The 21453-nt window shown below is 41.7% G+C and overlaps 1 protein-coding gene across 3 annotated transcripts in view; it reads right to left on the bottom strand.

Moving 5' to 3' along the window:
• Positions 1–266: 266 nt before the first annotated feature.
• Positions 267–21453, bottom strand: part of LOC147026727 (gelsolin-like) — a 57132-nt gene continuing 35945 nt past the window's right edge. For all 3 annotated transcript variants that reach the window (XM_085882477.1, XM_085882476.1, XM_085882475.1), the window contains exons 12-17: positions 21242–21412; positions 18734–18908; positions 16121–16242; positions 14912–14989; positions 14335–14395; positions 267–692 (exon numbers count right to left, since the gene is read on the bottom strand). In XM_085882477.1, the coding sequence (XP_085738603.1) occupies positions 520–692; positions 14335–14395; positions 14912–14989; positions 16121–16242; positions 18734–18908; positions 21242–21412 (780 nt within the window). In that variant the 3' untranslated portion in view covers positions 267–519. The remainder of the gene's footprint in view (positions 693–14334; positions 14396–14911; positions 14990–16120; positions 16243–18733; positions 18909–21241; positions 21413–21453) is intronic.

Genomic DNA, 21453 nt, shown 5'->3' with positions numbered 1-21453 from the left:
TTTTTAAGTGAACATAGCTTCCATACCAGACATTTTAGGACAATTAATGGAAGTACTTTATGTGCTCTGAAAGCAAAGAAAAGAAAAAGGAAGAAAAACAAACAAAATAAAATATAAAAAAAAACAACTTGCATTTGGTACTTCACTGGCCCTCTAAAAATGACAAGATTGGACTTTGGAAGGTACAAATACATAAACAAAGATGTTTAAAAAAAAAAAACAAACAAAAAAAAAAAAAAAACTTCTTTTGAAACAAGGAGACAATGTTCAGGCAGAATTAATATTTATTGCAATTTTGCATATGTAGAAGGCAGAACAACGCACACATCATTGCATTAGCAAAATAAAGCCAATTTCTATTTCATCACATTTGCTTTGACAATGGTAGCAAAGAATAGCAATTAGAAAAAGTACAAAGTCAGCTTGCAACTAAGGTAGCTCTGGTGCTGTTGCTTAAAGTTAAAAAAAAACAACAAAAAAAAAAAAACAACAACAACTCCAAGTGACAATGTCAACAAATCACTGTGTAACCTGGAATTTATCTTTAGCTTTTTCAAAAAGGTCCCCATTCCACATATCAGGGTCCCAAGCCAGAAACCATCCGGTGAAGGTTAAGGGTTCATGGCCTTGCTTTACGGTCACAATCGAAATGTGTCCACGGCTGCTTGGGTCTGTCTCCAAGTATCGTTCAGCTGCAAAGGGGAAAACATCACCGTTACTAGTTTCCTGCACACAACAGCCAATATGACTCCTCTCATACTATACATTTGATTTTACATCCTCTCTTGAATAAAATGGATTTAATAGTTTTTTTTGTAAAGATCATTCATATCATGGAATACAATGGCATGGGAAAAAAGTGGCCACCCATTCAAATGTCTACAAAATTATACACTTTAAAACACCTAGAAAGTCATAAGCATTAAAAAGGCATACATTTTATTCTCAAACGTTTTCATAACGAAGAATGAACACACACACACACACACACACACACACACACACACACACACACACACACACACACACACACACACACACACACACACACACACACACACACACACACACACACACACACACACACACACACACACACACACACACACACACACCAGATTGAGAGATCGCAAAATCGCAGATTTGTTCCCAGTCAAAAAATGTTGATTGGCACTGGACCGAAAACGATGATTCTATTGGAAGGAAGTGACATTTTCTCTTGTGTATTGCACCAACCCAAACTACAAATGTACAACTACCTTGATCAGACATCTTCATACAATTGTTACTATTGCCACCCATGACAAAAATGTCAAAATATGATGGCAATCTGTTATTCTTGTCATGTCATTCCTTCCTACCTTGTTTGGTTGTTTTTGGAGATTCCATCCATACACGTTTTTTCATTTTTATGAAATGTTTTTTCTGACTTGTTTCTAAATAATTATGCAAAATGACACCAAAAATAAATAATTTGCATGTGGATGAACAGTCAATTTTGTCCAAGGGATTTGAACGGCAGACCTCCCAGACTCAGAGCAATTAGTGTTTTAGCTTCGAGTCTGGGTGGTCGGTGGTTCAAACTGTTGGTTCCTTAAATTTTCAAGAGACTCGTTTGATGATCTGTTTAGTGATATGCAGACACCTCACTTTCATCACCATTGTGTGAATTTGCTGAATGAGCATTTATTTGAAATAAAATGTCAGTTTTACATGCCAATGTCTCAGGTAACAGAAGGAAAGATTTTTGATTTTTTTAATGGAGAGTTGGATTTTCTGCAAACTTGTCAACATTCTGAGTGATTAAACAAATGCATAAGTCAGCACACTTCATGTTTACTCCGCTCAAAACAATTTTACCCTGCATGTAATGAGAAAACTTTATTGATATAACACTAGCAGAGGAACCCAACATTTCCCTGTGCTGTTCTCATCCTGTTGGTATTTTAAAGAAAACAAATTGTTTTTTTTTTCTAAAAAAAATTTTGTGGGGGCCAAAAACATTTCCCTACACCCACTAAAGAATGGGGCTGGGGATCATTTAATACTTCCTTTCACATGGCTACAAAGGTTTAGGCATGATAGAGTGATTACTCATCCAAACTCTCTCTTCCTCTTATGTGGCGACTTCAATTGTCATCACGCCAGTTGGCTAGGTGTGGGTACCTCTCTCACCTGCCATGGGACATCAGCAAAAGCTTTCTGCGACTCATTGGGACTGACTCAATCGGTCAACTTCCCGACCCGGATCTCAACCAATGGTACTCCATCTCTTCTGGATCTGATTTTGACAAATTTCCCTGACAATATCTGCTGCTCTTCCTTTGCTCCAATTGGTTCTTCTGACCACGTCCTTGTTAAAGTGGACATCTCTCTGGCTGTTATCAGAGAACCACCTCACCGCCGTCGAGTCTGGCATTTCACTCAAGCCAACTGGCAGGGTCTCCGAGCAGCCATCAAACTTACAGACTGGTCTCCTATCACTACTTTCTCAAACATCAACTCATCCTGGGAATTCTTTCAAAGAAACTTGCTCTCCCTCATGCACAGATTTATCCCCTCTCGTGTTCAGTTGTCTTACCCTTCCTCCCGCCCTTGGTTTACTGAAGCTTGTGGCGAGGCAGTTGTCCTGAAACAACTTTGCCTTTGCCTCATGGAAAGCAAACCCAACTGAGGGCAATCTCAGTTCTTTCCACAAAGCTCGGAACAAGTGTGTATCTACCCTCAGGAGAGCCAGAAAACAACATCTTTCTCATCTCAAGTCTGAACTCTCAAACCTCTCTCCCTCCTCAAAATCCTGGTGGCGTTTAATCAAATCTGTTTCTGGTGTATGTTCCCCCTCCATCCCCTCCCTTACCTCAAATGGCCGCACTGCTGATTCCACACGTGATAAAGCTGAATGTCTAAACTCGGTGTTTGCAGCTAAATCTTGTGTCCTAAACCCATCACTATCTCTACCCACTTTACCCAGTCGCACCCAACTGTCCCTGGACTCTGTATCCTTTTCTCCTGACAAGGTGGAGAGCTTGCTTTCAAACCTCGAGTCAGATTCTGCAACCGGTCCAGACGGCATCAGCCCACGTGTCCTCAAAGCCTGCTCTTCTGCTCTTGCTCACCCTCTCTCTGTTCTATTCACCCTCTCATTTTCCCAAGGTCATCTGCCATCTGCTTGGAAATCTGCTAACATCACTGCCCTGCATAAAAAAGGTGCAAAAACAGATCCCTGTAACTATAGACCAATCAGCCTTCTCCCAATCATCAGCAAGGTGATGGAATCCATCATCGCTTCAGACATGAAATCCTTCCTCTTCTCCAATGGCTTGATTTCCAATCATCAATTTGGTTTCAGACCAGGTCACTCTACCCTAGATATGCTGCTACTGCTCTCCCATCAATGGATGGAGGTCCTCAATGCCAGACAGGAAATCCGAGCCGTATCCCTGGACATATCACGTGCTTTTGACACAGTCTGGCACCCTGCCCTACTCACCAAACTCTCTTCCCATGGTATTCAAGGCCATCTCCACTCATGGCTCGCAGACTTCCTCTCCTGTCGCAGTCAACGTGTGGCCCTAAATGGAGTTCTTTCATCCCCTCTTCCTGTGCAGGCTGGAGTTCCTCAAGGTAGCGTTCTGGGCCCTGTTCTTTTCTGGTTTTCATCAATGATCTCTCGGACTCTCTGGAAAATCCTCTATTTCTCTTTGCCGATGACTCCACCCTCTGCCGTACCATCTGTCATCCCTCAGACCGGCAAGCAGCAGCTTCTTCGCTCACTGCAGATCTGGATAAAATCACAAACTGGTCCAACACGTGGAACATGTCTTTCAATCCAGACAAATCTCACACTCTCACTATGTCTCTTCGAAAGGACCGTTTAGAAAACCCCCCATCCACTTTCTCAACAATCCTCTGGAAGAAGTCTTTTCTTTCAAGCTTCTGGGTCTCACTATCTGCCATGACCTTTCCTGGGAAAGTCACATTTCCAACCTCGCCTCAAAAGCCAGTCGCCGACTGGGAATCCTCCGTCGTGCAAAGTCCTTCCTCGGCCCTCTTGAGCTCCTGACCACTTACAAAGCTTTTGTCCGTAGCCTGATGGAGTACTGCTCTCCCTCTGGGCTGGTGCTCCTGCCTCCCACCTTTCTCGACTTCACGCTGTCGAAACCAGGGCTTTTAAGATCATTGGCATCTCCCGCAATGAAGCTGAGTCTTTGGGCCTCTCACTCAATCACCGCAGGTTGGTCGGTGGTCTTTCTGTCTTCTACCGACTCCTTTCCAGCCTTGCCCCCCCTGCTCTCTCTGCGATTTGTCCCAACCACATTTCCACAGGGCGCTCAAGGTCCGCCAACAACCCCCTTCTGGTAAAACTACCAAAATCACGAATCACTGCTCATCTTCACTCTTTCATTCCTCTTTTTCCTGCCTTTGGAATAAACTTCCTCACTCTATTCTTTCCCATTCTTCCCTCCAGGCTTTCAAAACAGCTGTTCACCACCACCTCTTATCTTCCCCCATCCAAATCCTCGATCTTTTCTACCCCCGATAATCCACCCAAGCCCACTTCCTTCAATTCTCCTGCTTTCCTTCCTGAAAGTCCCTGTAATGTCCATCTTCTCCTCGCCATGTTCCCCGTCCCATCCCCATCCCTCTCCCTTCCACAGTTCACCTGTGTCTGTTCCCCAATGATTTGTCCCTTCCACTCCCGCCCCTCTTGTCTCATGCCTCCTTGCTGTGAGTTGTGTGTTAGCTCTCATACGAGCCTCGACCAAGGTATACAAAAAAAAATAAAATAAAATAAAATAAAATTACAACGAATTCAAAATTTCGAAAAATATTTGGCCTGAAACACTGCGGCACACACTGATGAATCCCAACGTTTGACTAATATCCCTTTAGTCAGCTGTGATAAAAAAAAAAATTATTGACAGACAAATCTCTTACAGATAGTATAGATAAGTTCCCTTACAAGTAACCTCAACGCAGGAGCCCATCAAGCCTACGCAAAGGTTGCCAACCTATGGTTTATCCGTGGTCCATCCTTTTTATTCTCTTTGTGATGCAAAAACTTCGTTTTGGCAAGATATGTTAGTCAGCTTGTATGTTTTTTTGTTTGTTTTTTTGTTTTGTTTTGTTTGGCTGTAATCACGTATAAAAAATTCTGCAGAGCACAGTTATCATTCGAAATTTTTGTAACTTCGCACATCAGAGGCCTATAGAGATCCCTTTCAGCGCACAAAATTTTGAAGGTCAAGGTCAAAGGTCAAGGTCACTGTCGCAAATCAGGAGAGTCGACGAAACCCTTATTTTTTGAGTAATTTTAATCGAATAGTCTCCAAACTTTATGGGAATGTAGTATATGGTCTGGCGCTCAGCCGATTAGTTTTTGGTGGCGATTGGCCTTGACCTTCATGGTTAGCGCCTGAGGTCAAACATATTTGACCCCAAGGTCAAATTTTCAAGTTTTAGGAACCATATCGTGTAGTACCTCAAATTGAACACCTCGATGAGTGCTTTCCAGATATGTCAAGCTTGAGACATTATGACGTCATTTGGTGACGTTATGAGGCAAACATATTTTTCATGGTTACTCTGTAGAACGATTCTCATCGGAATCTCTCGTAGGCAGATATTCCTCAAGGAGTCGCTCCTGGTGGATAGCAGCTCTGTTCACCTCAGTGTGACCTTAAAGAAGTCACACGTGGCCACCTTTTGGCAAGATACGGGTCACCCTGCGGGTGACTGGTTTATTTGTTTGTTTGTGCTGACCATCAAGCAAGGAAGCAGCATGTACAGTGGGGAGAACAAGCATTTGATACACTGCCGATTTTGCAGGTTTTCCCACTTACAAAGCACGTAGAGGTCTGTAATTTTTATCATAGGTACACTTCAACTGTGAAAGACGGAATCTAAAACAAAAATCCTGAAAATCACATTGTATGATTTTTAAATATATAATTAATTTGCATTTTATTGCATGAAATAAGTATTTGATACATCAGAAAAACAGAACTTAATATTTGGTACAGAAACCTTTGTTTGCAATTACAGAGATCAGACGTTTCCTTTAGTTCTTAACCAGGTTTGCACAGACTGCAGCAGGGATTTTGGCCCACTCCTCCATACAGATCTTCTCCAGATCCTTCAGGTTTCAGGGCTGTTGCTGGGCAACACAGACTTTCAGCTCCCTCCAAAGATTTTCTATTGGGTTCAGGTCTGGAGACTGGCAGGCCACTCCAGGACCTTGAGATGCTTATTACGGAGCCACTCCTTGGTTGCCCTGGCTGTGCGTTTCGGGTCGTTGTCATGCTGGAAGACCCAGCCACGCCCCATCTTCAATGCTCTTGTTGAGTGAAGGAGGTTGTTGGCCAAGATCTCACGATACATGGCCCCATCCATCCTCCCCTCAATACGGTGCAGTCGTCCTGTCCCCTTTGCAGAAAAGCATCCCCAAAGAATGATGTTTCCACCTCCATGCTTCATGGTTGGGATGGTGTTCTTGGGGTTGTACTCATCCTTCTTCGTCCTCCAAACACGGCGAGTGGAGTTTAAACCAAAAAGCTCCACTTTGGTCTCACCAGACCACATGACCTTCTCCCATTCCTCCTCTGGATCATCCAGATGGTCATTGGCAAACTTCAGAAGGGCCTGGACATCATGCACTGGCTTGAGCAGAGGGACCTTGTGTGCGCTGCAGGATTTTAATCCATGACGGCGTAGTGTGTTACTTATGGTTTTCTTTGATACTGTGGTCCCAGCTCTCTTCAGGTCATTGACCAGGTCCTGCCGTGCATTTCTGGGCTGATCCCTCACCTTTCTCATGATCATTGAGGCTCCACGAGGTGAGATCTTGCATGGGGAGCCCCAGACCAAGGGAGATTGACTGTTATCTTGAACTTCCATTTTCTAATAATTGCGCCAACAGTTGTTGCCTTCTCACCAAGCTGCTTGCCTATTGTCCTGTAGCCCATCCCAGCCTTGTGCAAGTCTACAATTTTGTCCCTGATGTCCTTAGACAGCTCTCTGGTCTTTCCCATTGTGGAGAGGTTGGAGTCTGATTGAGTGTGGACAGCTGTCTTTTATGCAGATAACGAGTTCAAACAGGTGCAGTTAATACAGGTAATGAGTGGAGAATGGGAGGGCTTCTTAAAGACAAAACTAACAGGTCTGTGAGAGCCAGAATTCTTACTGGTTGGTAGGTGATCAAATACTTATTTCATGCAATAAAATGCAAATTAATTATTTAAAAATCATACAATGTGATTTTCAGGATTTTTGTTTTAGATTCCGTCTTTCACAGTTGAAGTGTACCTATGTTAAAAATTACAGACCTCTCCGTGCTTTGTAAGTGGGAAAACCTGCAAAATCGGCAGTGTATCAAATACTTGTTCTCCCCACTTTATGTACCGTTTTAACCCTTTGAACCTTGGCAGCCATTTTACCAGCCGCTATTCAACCTTCCACATACTTGAGTGGTCGGTGTATCAGCTGCTATTCAAACCTCCATATAGCCAAGCGGACAAATTTTTCTCCAGCACACCCAGGGTGGGGGAGTCAAAAGTTCAAAGGCTTTAAAAAAGTCTTTGGTAGACTCGGCCAGGGTCTGGTTCAAACTGCTGACCTCAGACTCATAGGAGACGCTGTTACCGGGACACCACCCATTCCGGTTAAACTGGTTTGAACAGAATGAATAAAAATAAAAAACTGCAACCTACATGTGCGGCTGTACTCATTTTTTTTTTTCCACATTCTTTTTTTTCACAAATACACTCCAAAAAAGTTTTTTTTCAGTGCTAAGTATGTACATGCACATTGAATATTAAAAAGATGCTTTGGTACTACAAAACTTCAATAAAGACATAATAGTCCATTTGCCCTTCCTATGTTCACTGTAGTGTACCTATGAATTGTCAAAGGTATAAGGTATTTTGGTTGACTTGTCATCTTAAGGGGTCCCTGAAGTATTCCAGCTGGGTTGTCCTCAGGACAACGTTGGGCAATTTTTTTTATATGCAAATTAGGGCCGCCATTACTGAAAAATCGATTTTGTTGAATATCTCCACAACTTTGTATGATAATGTCACAGAAATGGTGTCTATACCCATGTTTTCATGGTCAAGGATTAATATAAAGGTATTAAAAAAGTTACCACATCCATATATTTTGTCTTTATGCAAATTAGTTGCCGCCATTACCGAAAAATCGACTTTGTTGAATATCTCTGCAACTTTACATGATAATGTCACAGAAATGGTGTCTATACCTATGTTTTCATGAGCAAGGATTAAGATAAAGGCATTGAAAATGTTACCACATCAAGGTTTATATGTATAATATATGTATTTGCAGTAGTAATTGGAGAAAAGATGGTCATGTCATTCCGCAACTCTCTGCCGTCGGGCTTCCATGGCAAGATTTCCAGCCAGGTCAAGACGATGGAACAACTCAAACGAGGCATGAAGATTGGCAGTAAGACTGCCTTTGACATGGAGGCCATCTTCATCCGCCTTCTGATGGTCGGACAACAACGACAGCTAAAGCTAGCACCCATCTTTCAATAGGAACTGTGTGCATTCCCGCCCTCAATCATCGATGAGTATGGCTGCTTACGCAAGGGCAAAAAATCTGTTCTTGCCAATCGTTTGGGTGTGAAACAACTCGATGCTCCAGACATCGTGATCATAGATGCAAAGCAGCTGCTTTACCACATCATATGGCCACATGGAGGGGATGCCTCCATTGTCATTGAGAGTATCAAGCATCGTCTCTCATGTTATCCTGATGGTACTGAGAAGATTTTGGTATTTGACAGGAATAACGATCTCAGCAAAAGACCACGAGAGGAAGCGACGTGGTGGCGAGGGTTCAACAGACTATAACTAGACCATCAGCAGTCCACTTCCTAATCGTGATGCCATTCTTAAGAACAAGCACAACAAGTGGGAACTCTCACGGGTGCTGTCCTCATTCAACATGGGTGCTGATATATCGATCGAGAGTAGAGATGGTGGCTTTGCACATGATGAGGCAGATATCACGATGATCTCATACCTGCAACAAGCTTCCGAATCTGGTATGGTGGTGATTCGAATCCTGAGCGATGACACCGATGTATTTGTGCTTTTGATGTACTGGGTGTGGGCGATGCAGCTGCACAATGTTTGCAGTATCCAGATGGAACGCCGGAATAGGGCAGTGATTGACATCAATGCGAGCTGTATGCTTCTGGGTGGATACCTGGAATGCATGCACTGAGTGGCTGCGACAGTTTCCTACCCATTTAGCGCTCTGAATGTTTTGAAGGAAGGTGATTTCCCAGGGCTATTTGAGGTCCTGGGTGAGGAAGATGCCACACACGAGGATCTAATGAACACAGGCCAACAGTTCTTCACGGCCTTATATGGTCAACCGCCAGGTACTTCGATGAGTATGACACACTATCAGCTATACTCCCGGAAGAAGGGGAAGCCAATACAGATCATGGCATTGCCTCCAACAGAAGTGAATCTGCCTCTTCATGTTCGCTGAGCACACCTTCAGATGATGTTGTGGAAGGCTGCTGATCAGCAGGCTCCTCCTTGTGTGGACATCACACAATTTGGATGGGAATTAAATGATGGTATTCCATCACCTGTCGTTGACATAGGTCCTCCAGCTCCACAAGGGCTCATCGATGTCATAAGCTGTGGATGTAAAGCAGAGGGCAAGGCATGCAGTACCGAGGGATGCAGCTGCCACAGACATACCATGTCATGTACGGCCTATTGTGTGTGCGCTGGTGGTGAAGGCTGTTTCAACCCTTTTATGGCAAGGAATGATGTGGAGGATAATGTACAGGATGATGCGGAGAATGATGATGAAGATGATTAGTGTTGAAGAGTTTGGAGGATAATTTATGGATTAGTTTGCACATGCAACATTAGTTTGGAATGAATATGTTGTGCAACATTACTACTGCATTAACAATTCCATGATTTCCGTTTTTGTTGCGATTCGATTGTTACTTTGTCGTTGTAATAAATGTCATGATCCTCCAACATGGTGTACAGCTTGAAGTATCAGGATAGGGTAACATTTTTAATGCCTTTATCTTAATTTTTGACCATGAAAACATAGATATAGATACCATTTCTGTGATATTATCATGTAAAGTTGCAGAGATATTCAACAAAGTCGATTTTTCGGTAATGGCGGCAACTAATTTGCATAAAGACAAAATATATGGATGTGGTAACCTTTTTAATACTTGACCATGAAAACATGGGTATAGACACCATTGCTGTGACATTATCATGCATAGTTGCAGAGATATTCAACAAATCAATTTTTCAGTAATGGCGGACCTAATTCAGAGATGCCAACTTTTGGAAATCAGAATTAGGGAGGATTTGCAACCGACACCAAATAATGTGCGCGAAGCGCACATCTCGAGCGCGGAGCGCTCGACCCTTGCGGCGGGGTCCAGGGCCCGCCTTCGGGCCCTGGAAGCTCTGGGGTTCTAGACGCTCTCTACTGCCCTCTGAGCCCTATTTTGGAGCATTTAACATGTTAAGAATTCCCACTTTTTGAACAAAAAAAAGGGAAAATTGTGCACTTTTTAATGTTACATGTATGTTAATATTAGTAAGTTAGGGGACAATCAAAGATTAACAAAAAGCACAAAAGAAGCAATATTTTTCTTACCTTACTGGCTGGTACTAGTGATGCTTGCTTTTTCCATGGCAGCTTTGCTGAGTGCCAGCTGTGTGGCTCTTTTCACCCTTCTGATTATGTCTTTGCTGTATTCTCTCTGGTAGCAAGGGGTGCTATGAGCTAGTTTTTCAATTAAGAGAGCTTCCAGGGTTTTGACACTCAAATTGGGACGAAATTCAGTATGATTCTTCCGTACAAGACTGAGTGCCCGCTCACATGATGCGTTCGAATGAGGAATGACCAAGATTCCCTTCATCACTTTGCTCAAATTAGGATACTTCTTGGCACCAGTGCAGGGATCTGTGAGCTGTGAAATCCGATGCCACTGCTCATCCACTCTCACTGTCTCAGTAGCAATTGTAGCTATGGAGGCGTCTGCCTGGTAGTGAGCGAATTCACTCTCAAGACTGTCTATGTCACTATCACCGCCACTGAACAGACAGGGGAATTTCTTGATGAAAAACTCCACACAGTCAAACCCCACTTCTTGGTGTAGCTTAACATCCAGCACCTGAGCATGCTTGGCTAATTCATCATCTAGCGGCCAGGTTTTGAAGATGTAATTGCAGGCTTTCACATAATATGAGCGAACTGCACTGAAGAAACCTTGGATGTCTGACTCACTCAGAGTGAAGGTGGATTTCTTGAGACTCCTTTGTTCCCTTATATACAGTTTGGCATCGTTCCCAATCATGAGGTCCTCATCATTCTTCTGATGATTTCTGTCAGAGAAGGGTACATTTACCAGAGCAACCGATGACACCGATGGTTTCAAAAACCGTACGAAGATATCTTTCAGAAGACCATTCAATTCTCCGTGCAGGAGATGAATACAGGGTTCGTCTCTTTGGAGCAGAAGATTCCCCTTCTCAAAAAGCTTGTTAGCATATCGAAGGAAGAAACAATGGAGTTTTGTTTGTGGAGACAAGAACATCCTGTTGACACGTTTTTCTCTAGATTCCTGCACAGTGTTTGAGGAAGATGCGCTTTTAGTTGTAGAACTCGTAGTACACTTAGCCGCAGGGCGATCACACTTGCGTTTACTGCCAGCAGAAGAGGTCAGACTCGTAGTACCAGATCCAATTTTACGTTTGAGGAGAGAGCTTGAGGTAGGTGCAGCCAAGGAAGAAGACCTCTGATTCGAAGGTTTTGCTGAGCTTCTATCAAGTGATTTGGCAAAAGCAGAACTTAACTTGGGTCCTTCTTTGCCTGTAGATGGGACTATCACAGTCTTTCTCGACTCTGAAGGGATCTGCTTTGTAGATGAACGTGATGAAGGGCCGGTGATGCTACCTGCTCTCAGCATTGGTTTTGGTGCTGTCCCTGCTGTCTTCTTCGCAGCAGATACTGCAGTGGTAGTGGTGAATGCTGCTCCACTAGTGCTTGATCCTGCAGTGCCAGTACTGGCAGTAGATACAGTGCCGTCCTTCTTGCTCGTTGTTAGAGTCTTGGCTACAGTTGGTTGCATTTTTCTTCGTACTTCTTCTTTGAAGAAGAGGCGAAGTGGCTCCCACTGTTCAATCAGCCTGTCTAGGCACTGACCAATGGACAGCCACCTTGTTGCGACATGCTTCAGAATCTTGTGTGTCAGGGCATCACAGAGTTCTTGCAGTTCTTTCACTCCTTTGACGCGTTTACTACTTTTGTCCAAGTAGTAGTAAATATCGATGAGAAAGTCATCTAATTCAATGGGTAAGGCCTGAGCCGCCTTCTTGGCCGTATTGTGCATCATATGGGAAGGGCATCCCATGATGTAGCACTCTGGATTTTGTTTGTGGATATAAGCAGCGACTCCTTTGTGCTTGCCCACCATGACAGAGGCATTATCAGCACAAAAGGAAACACAATTTCCCCACGGAATTTTCCTGTCACTGAACTCATGATCAAGCAGTTTGAAAATGTTTTCTCCAGTGGAATCTTGTTTGCACGCAGGCAAACTTAGCAAACCTTGCTTCACAATCCCAGCACTGTTGTCATAGTACGAAATCAGGACAGGATATAGCTGGGCCTCACCACTGTCATTGCTACCGTCTGTAGCTAGGCTAAATGGAGCTAGTCTAGCAATATCGGCAATAGATGAAGCAGTAACATTTGACAACTCACCAATTATTGCTGAAGTTTTTGTTCTTGCACATCCATACTTTGAAGCAACTTTTGAATCTGGAAACATCTTTTGAAATAGAGGTCCAGCATGATCTGAGACTGATATGGGCAAGTTATGTTCCACAATAAATCCACTAAAGAGAAGTTCCGCTCGGGTAACATCCTCTTCCTCGCTTGTCCCTTGTTTGGTGAAATAATTCAGAAGTGTACCGGTACTCGTGCTCGAAGATCTCTCCTTTGCAATGTCTGTGTGCCGTTTGCTTCCAACATGCTTCCGAATATCATCGCGACCTCCGTGCTCAACTGAAATATCAACGCTGCATACTGTACAATACGCATGATGAATTCCTCTTTCAGACTTTCGAATACACGGGTATTGGAGACTGTATTCGGTCTTGTACTTCTGAGACCATTTCTTGGTCTTCGTAAGCTTCTTTTCTGCCATTTCGTAATCAACATCGAGGGCTTGAAGCATCGGTAACTTCGAAGTCGATGTTCCACAGCTGCAGCGCGACTCGTAGAACTCTAGCGGCTGTTAAACACCGCACGGTGGTCGCGACCGCCGGGCTGGTACGGGGCCCAGCTGCATGCAGTGAGCGTATCGCATGCATATACACTGTGCATACATACCGCATGCACTGTATTGCACACATACCGCATGCACTAAATCTCAGTGCATGATCGCATAAGCGAGATCCAGACCCAATGTTTCGCTGCTCCTCATTTGAATTTGCAATTTTTTACGTACAATTTGGTAGCAGCGAACGTTATGGAGTTACCACATGCTATACGTAGCAGACGATGCTTTTCATTCAATTCTCATACTAGTACATTCTGATTAGTGAACAGTGCAAAAATATCAAAATTTCAGGAGGATAAGGATAGTGATCGTAAGGGCGGGAGTTTGGGTGAATTTTCGGAAGCCTCCCGATGAAATCGGGAGGGTTGGCATTGCTGCTAATTTGCATATAAAAAAAAGTTTGCCCAAAGTTGTCCTGAGGACAACCCAGCTGGAATACTTCAGGGACCCATTGGGTCCAAATCAACCAAAAAAAAACCTTGTACCTGACAATTCATAGCTTCTCAAAATGGCAAATGGACTATAAACAGAGGCATTACCAGAAAACAGACTAAAAAGGAAAACCACAAAGCTTTCCGTTGTGCTCTCATCAGAGGAAATTTGCACAAAGTGAATGAGGTAAGGAAGAAGAACAGTCTTATAGACACCTATCAACAAAACATCCAATGAGAATTCACTTTCATCGGTGTATTTAAAATAAATAAATAAAAACAAAAACAAACAAACTTGTATGCACAAAAGCACATAAGAAATATAAACATGTGTACACAAGAAAAACATGCATAGAGTTATTGTGCTAGTACCCTGGAAATGTACAACACTGAACAAAGAACAAAAAAAATATAATTTAATATTTTCAGCACCATTTGATGATCACATCAGTTAGTTTTGAATATACGCATCAAAAACAAAGGTGTCTGCATATCACTAAACAAATCGTCAAACAAGTTCAAGCACTCGCTCACCAGAGGATAGCGCCTCTTTCTTTTCAATTTCATTTGCCTCATTTCCAATCCACACGAAAACCTGACAGAGAAAAACAAAAACACGAACAATAATAAATAAACAACCTGCCATTTCAAGATATATTAAACAATTTTGAAGTCTGCAGAACACATGCTGTACTTTAAAATGTCTGACGTCACAGCTGAAAAAAAAAAATAATAGAAGTCTGTCATAAAAATCAGAATAAACAGTTATCAGAATGTTAATCAATAAATGAGTTTATGTGATATTAATCCACATGGCAGTCAATTGATAAATTTACCGCATAAGCAGATTCACGTGTTTACAGACAAATACATTTTCTACGCAGGTCTCTGTAGTTGCCAATAACAACTAGGTTCGGGTTGACATCATTCAAGCAAAGTTTAAAGCAAGCTGCACGGGTATATGCTGTGCCAAGGAAAAGCATCAAGGATCGACTGAATTCAAGGTAAGCAGCAGGATGTAGATGTTGTCAACATGTGAAAACATTTTGCCAACATGCTCAAGGCAATGAGGCATTGCGAGCGTTTTGACATTGCATGTGAAGGATCATACCTGTTCCCACGTGTCCAACAACATAACATCATCGAGAGCCAAGTCACTTTGACAGAATTCTCCAGGTACCTCCTCAATCTGCAACGTGACAAATGTCAATTATTTGTATTTGGAATTAGTCGTAAATTTCATTCTTACTTCTTGACCAACAACAAACTTTTAAAAGTACTGTACCTGCGAATAAATGCAAAAGTTACTTTTTGTGGTGCGCAAGTTGCATTGTGAAAGCTATGGTATTTATTTATTTGCAGATCAACAATTGTGCAAAAAAAAAAATTCCATGTACAGTAGTCCTTACTACAATTAACCGACTGGTGTGTCATGCTACTCCTCCTACAGTTCTGGGCCAATGACATCGACTTGCTACATAGGATCAGCATAACCCCAATTAATGTTTAGGAGTGTTATTTTTGCTGGTGGTCTTTGGGGAGGGGGGGGGAGCAAATTCTCCAGGTAAATGTGTATTGTGTAGCACCACCTCCAAGTGAGAGAGGGTATTCTGTCCCTACGTTTTCCAATGCAGCAGGCCATTTTGAATTAGAAGCAGTAAGTATGTTTTTGCTTCTTGCAGTTAACCTAGGTTATGTTTGGATATACAGAGCTGTCAGTTACCTATACAATGCCCAAATAAATTTATGTGCCAGAAGAACATGTTGCATGCTTGGAACAAGATCACCTATGGGGCAGGTACTCTGCTAGTATTTATAAAATGATTGCTTTTAAATCTTTTGCAATGAAGTCGATTAGTTGTATTTTTGACACTGCACACACACAAAGCCAGCCACATTAAACATTGGCTTCTTATTAGCATTGCTTTCAAATATCCAAGCGTCATGACATCATTTCCAACCAACAAACAATTGACCTTGAGGGAAGCTCTAACAAATGTTTAATGCATGCAAAGCAAATGAGCAGAGTAGACAAATAATTAAAAAAAAAAAAAAACAAGTTGTGTTGCAATGGAAAACTTGTTGCTGAGTAAAACTGCAAACAATACAGTAAGAGTTTAACATTTTGTTCAAACCATCTTTCTATAAATTAGTTAACCCCCCCCCCCCCAAAAAAAAAAAACCATTTAACTTGCTGGCTGATCATGTTAACAAGTTCCTCAATCTTTTCAAGTTCAAAGACTGCCTGTCAATGAAACTTAGTGCATAATTAAGGGAACACTTCAAAAGGGGAAATTGTGTACCGATTGCTTCGACTCACCAAAAAATTTCCAGATTTGTTACAACAGACAAACAAGCGGGGTGGATGCAAGTCTGTTGTTGTCCGTAGCTGTAGTGTGGTCTGGAACTCAGACTTTCCATCAAGAGCATCCCAAAAGTCATCTAGGACAGAGTAAAACCACACATTTGGCCAAGTGTATGCGATTAACAAAATCCTATTCTATAATCATGATGATCAACCAACTCATTTTCCAACCACCACAAAGGGCATGAAGCATACATTTTCTTTAACAATTCAATGATAATAGTTTCATAATTGCTTGGCCTGACAAATTTCAAGTTTAACCAGGCTGAACAGTTTAGATTTTGTATCTCACTGATGGGCTGGATCTGAACCAAAATCTAATCAGCTTGCTCTTATCACCTCACTAATTCATCCACCTCATTTCATCCGAATCCGTCCACAACCATTCGAAATATCATGCGATGCATCATTTTTGGGCTCATCTCTGAATAGTGAAGAATCACAAACATTTTTTTAAAAAATCCTCATATTCAGATCTTCAACATCAAATCAATTCTTCCTTCTCAAACCCAATCTGTCCAAATTTCATCTGAATCCAATATCCTGCTGACAGACAAGATGGGTTGAAACATGTGTCCACTTCCAGTGGTGGAGATAATAATGGGTGTACCTCAAGTAATGTGGCCTTTTTGAAACTCATCTTTCATTCTTTTGTGGAGTTAAAGATCACAAATATGAACTAGAAAGAGCAATCAGAGAATGCAGACCCTCACCAAGACTTATCTTGGGTGGCAAATAAATGGAAGGATGGACTGACATGAAGGCTCCAAATGGTCTAGTTGTAAAGGTCTCATTGTCTAGAATCGTGTGGGCACAGGCACACTTGTTGGTTTGAACAATTTGCATATTGGATCATCAAATTGGTTCACCAAAAGCTAGAAACCAATTGTTTGAGGTCCAAAGGTCAAGGTCACAGGTACCTGTCTATCCAGGCCACAATTTTACCATCTCATCTTTTGTCATCAAATTTAACAAATTTAGGCGAATTTATGAGAATATGGAAAATAGTCGATTTAATTTTTCAAGCCGTTGTTTTCGGCAAGTTTAATTTGAGTACAAAGCGGACATGGGTGGGCTTTGCATTTTAGGATGCTTTCTCAATTTGGAATCACGATAGCAGAGTGTGTATTTACCCAATAAATATTAAAAAGTGGACAGCACGTTACATATTACATAAACAGTGCGATGTAACAAGTAAATATAGTTATTCTCACACTCTGCTTCATCCTTAAGATGAAGAGCTTTCAGCATTGGCATCGCTGTCGAATTGGAAAGATAATCAATCCGTAATGCTGAACAAAGCTAGCGTGTTGTAGAAAAACCAGGATTTGGTAAATGGAATGATACTGGATCCCCCCCTTTCACATAGTTTCCAAAAGAAAACTGATCTTTGAAAAACTACACCAAATAATGGAAAAGTAGAAACAAGGATGAATACGAGAGAAGAATGGTGGAGCCAATGCTTCACATTACGAGCCAGTAATTTGAGATCAAATTTATGTTGAAGATACATTCACAATGTTAAGCCATGCAGAATAATCACAAAGTTTTACATTCGGGTTTTAATTACAATTCAAACAAACAAACAAAAAAAGACTATCCAAAATAATACTAACATTATTGAACAGAATTTAATTCACAACTTCCTGTATATTATACTAACATTTCAGAAAACTCAACACAGAAATGGGATTAATCAGGGGGACGATTAAAATGCCACCTCTCCCATGGCTGGCATTACTGTGCAACATACCGACACCAAACACCAGGACTCCAAAATTGAGAGAGTACTCCACATGGGATTATTACACGATACTCAAGATTGAGAGAGAGCTGGAGAGACTACTCTAAGTTGCTGGGTAACCCAGAGCTCCCAATCATTCAAATTATAAAAACTCATCACCACTGAACAGTCTAAGATCAAGGAAACCTTTCTGGATATATGGATAAAGGCTCCTGCTCTCTGCAATGAACAAACTGTGGTGGAATTCATGGCTAGCTTGAGGTTCCCAACAAGGAACTCGATGAGCAACCTACCTGGCTCCCAGCTACCAAAAAGACTTTTGACTGCTTTAAACTGAATGACTTCCTTCACAAATGGGGGATGAAAGATACTCAGTTCTGCCCCTTATATTCTAATGAAGGGAGTATAACAAACCGACACAATTTCACCAAATGCTTTTGAAACCAACATCACAAATGTGCATTTGATTTTTCTAACATACACTATATTTAATGACTCTGATAGACAGAAGAGGGCACTGGATGTTGTAGCACATCACATTTGGGAAGGAAATTCCATGCTGAACAACCAACTTTTAAGATTGTGGATATGAACTCCATGACATCATTCAAAACTATGTTGTGCTAGCACCCTGGTGCAAATTCCTGTTTGGAGAGAGCTGGGCAATTATTATGACCAGCATGCAGTTGATAGCACTGCTGAGAATGTTGTGACAGGAATGATGGACAAACTGATTGACTTGTACAAGTTCTATCTGTCAACAGCACTGAGAACCAATTCCACACATCAGCAAATTGACTTTAAGCATCAGCAGAAGAGCTCACCTGGCTCAGAACCCTCACTGATCTCTGTAGATTCCACTTCCAGCACAGACGACAAACAAGCACCAGCCTCTTTTTCCATTGAGTTTGATCCAGCACCAAGCCACAAATACGTTGCACTTGGCATTGTCAGCAGGAATGCATCATTTGAGTTGAGGTTTGCTGCCACTGCATCAACCTGGAAAAGATGAAAGTTTTACTTCATTTGAGAAACACAACTTTCACCGCAATTAACAAATGATTAAAAATATTAAATAAATATATATATTTTAAACCTTCCTCTGATGAAGGGGTAACACTCAAAAAGTCAGCTTCTCATTTCTTTCCATGGCAGTTGATGTGCTTTGATCAATGTTCTCAATTTCATACATTGTTATACCTGGCCAACAGCTCAACACTAGCCTTTACCAGCAAGACTGGTTCATCACACCATAGTGTTCAATTATAACAAAAGGAGCATTCCACTTTTTGGAAATAGTCATCAGAAATTGTTGGCAAATAAGGGTCACAAAAATAACAAAATAAATAAATAAATATGCCCCAATACTCATTGACCTTACAAATTGGTTAAGATGCACTCATTTGAATAAAGGATAACATATAATATATATATATATATATATATATATATATGTATAAAAGTGTATAAAATATATATATATATATATATATATATATATATATATATATATATTGAAGCAAACCCACAAACTTGAGGCAGCAGGGCACAAATTGTCCCACCACAGCACTTGCTGCACAACCTGTCAGCAACAAGTGTCGCCTGCACACGAGCACATCGTCTTTGCCCTGCTGATCACCAGTCAGGAGGTTTGCAGCCAGGAATATTAAATTCAACCAAAGAAGCACACCGACATAATGTACATAAATTACACCAACACCACCTCCCTATGAGGAGGCATCTGTATGGTCCTCAAGCCTTTGCAGACTGACTTTGCAGCCTATGTTCACAAGTAGACGAAAGCAGAGATGTTGATCTAGATTTCACCCTTGTTGTGGGCTCATCAGGACAACATACCACTGATTGTCTATTCGTGACCATAGTATTGGGTGGTCGCTGAGAGACTACCCTTATTCTCAGTTTTTCCATCTGTCTGTATGTAATGGACAGCTCTGGAGGCCAGAGGAGTCAACGATTTTGATGAAACTTGACAGGTCGGTTCAGACCAGGATCGAGTTCTATGCTTTTGAGCACCGTTGCTATGGACACCACCGTTGCCGAGCAACGGGACTTGGAAATTTTTGAAAAATCCTAAAAAAATTATTTTTTCGAAAATGAAAAATCAGCTTCTGCACACTCTAATCAACCTGTCAAAAAATTTCAGCCCGATCCGTCAAAAACTGTATGACTCGTATGCAATTATGTAGCGACCACCCATGTCGCCTACCGGCTTGTTCAGTTATATTAATGAGCCTAATATGGTCACAAATAAACGATCAGCAGTATGTTGTCCTCAGTTATTCAATTAGTCCTATTATTTAATTCTAGCCAAGTTCTCCATATGATGCACACAACCTTTTCTATTGAACAATTTTGAAATTACACGTTGGGATACAAATCCGATCATGCAATGTTCAGAATAACAATTACGAGTATTTTTAAACCATTCCTTTAAAATTTAAATCTATGGCTTGCACTTAAAAGTTGAAGAACTTTCCCCATGTTGCCAGAGGGTACACACAAACCTTCGTTAGTTTTGTCAGTTCCTGGAAGCAACTCCACACCATCTGCTGCAGCCTTTGTTCGAAAACAACAAACATCTGAAACTATTCAGGAGGTATAGCCAACGTTTGTCTGGTAAATGGCAATCAACTGTGGTTTTTCCACTGGTACCGAAGACAATTGCAATCCATGCAATGGAAGTACAAGGGAGCACCACCACCAGAAATTTCGCTGGCAACATTAGGGGCTCGGTTTTTCAGGATGCAAAGTGAATTTCGCAAATGAACTGCATGCTTCACAAAACTACAATTACACGATAATCAAATATTCCAGAAAGCAATAAAGGAAAAATGCCAAGGGATGTGAACAGGGATGAAGAACTTCTCCTTCACAACACTTTTGCACAAGGCCCATGTTTCCTTGACCTCAATTCATGCTTGTGGCTTTGAGTAGGTAAATTAACCCTGCACAGTGTGCCTAGCATTGACTGTTCGACATTTGAAGTCCCACCTGCATTGCTGCCACAAAGGAAGTGACTGAATCAGCAACCCAAAAGATATTTACTGGCAGAGATGGTTGCAGAACAAAGGAAGCAAGTACTGTACACCAAATGGAATCCCACCCCCCTCAAGTTTCTGCAATGCATTACAAGAAACCTGCATGGCCTGTTAAATGTTCCTCATTACTCAACTCAAATGTCCCAATGTAAGCAAAAAAATAAACTCAACTGGAAGAAGTCTAGTACATCTTCACTGATCCAGGAAGCTTTTATCAAAACCAACAGATTAACATTATTATCAATTCTTCACCAACAAAGTTTAAATGCTCACCTCCACAGCACGGGTACCGCCGGCAGAATTTCTGCGTATTTGAAAGAGCCGAGTCTGTGCAGCTTCACTCTGGCCTCCCTCACGTGATGTGCCACCAGCAAATATTATGAGGGGCTTTCCTCCAAAAAGGCTCAACAAATGTGCTGGCTCCTTTCCTTGAACAACTCGTACCTGCAAACGTGAGAAACGGTTGATTGGAATACACCAAACTG

This window comes from Eptatretus burgeri, chromosome 5, assembly GCF_056783735.1.
Source record: "Eptatretus burgeri isolate ZD-2024b chromosome 5, Ebu_testis_v1, whole genome shotgun sequence".
NCBI lineage: Eukaryota > Metazoa > Chordata > Myxini > Myxiniformes > Myxinidae > Eptatretus > Eptatretus burgeri.
The sequence above is the reverse complement of the archived record's forward strand: the minus strand, read 5'-3'. Positions and strand labels throughout refer to the sequence as shown.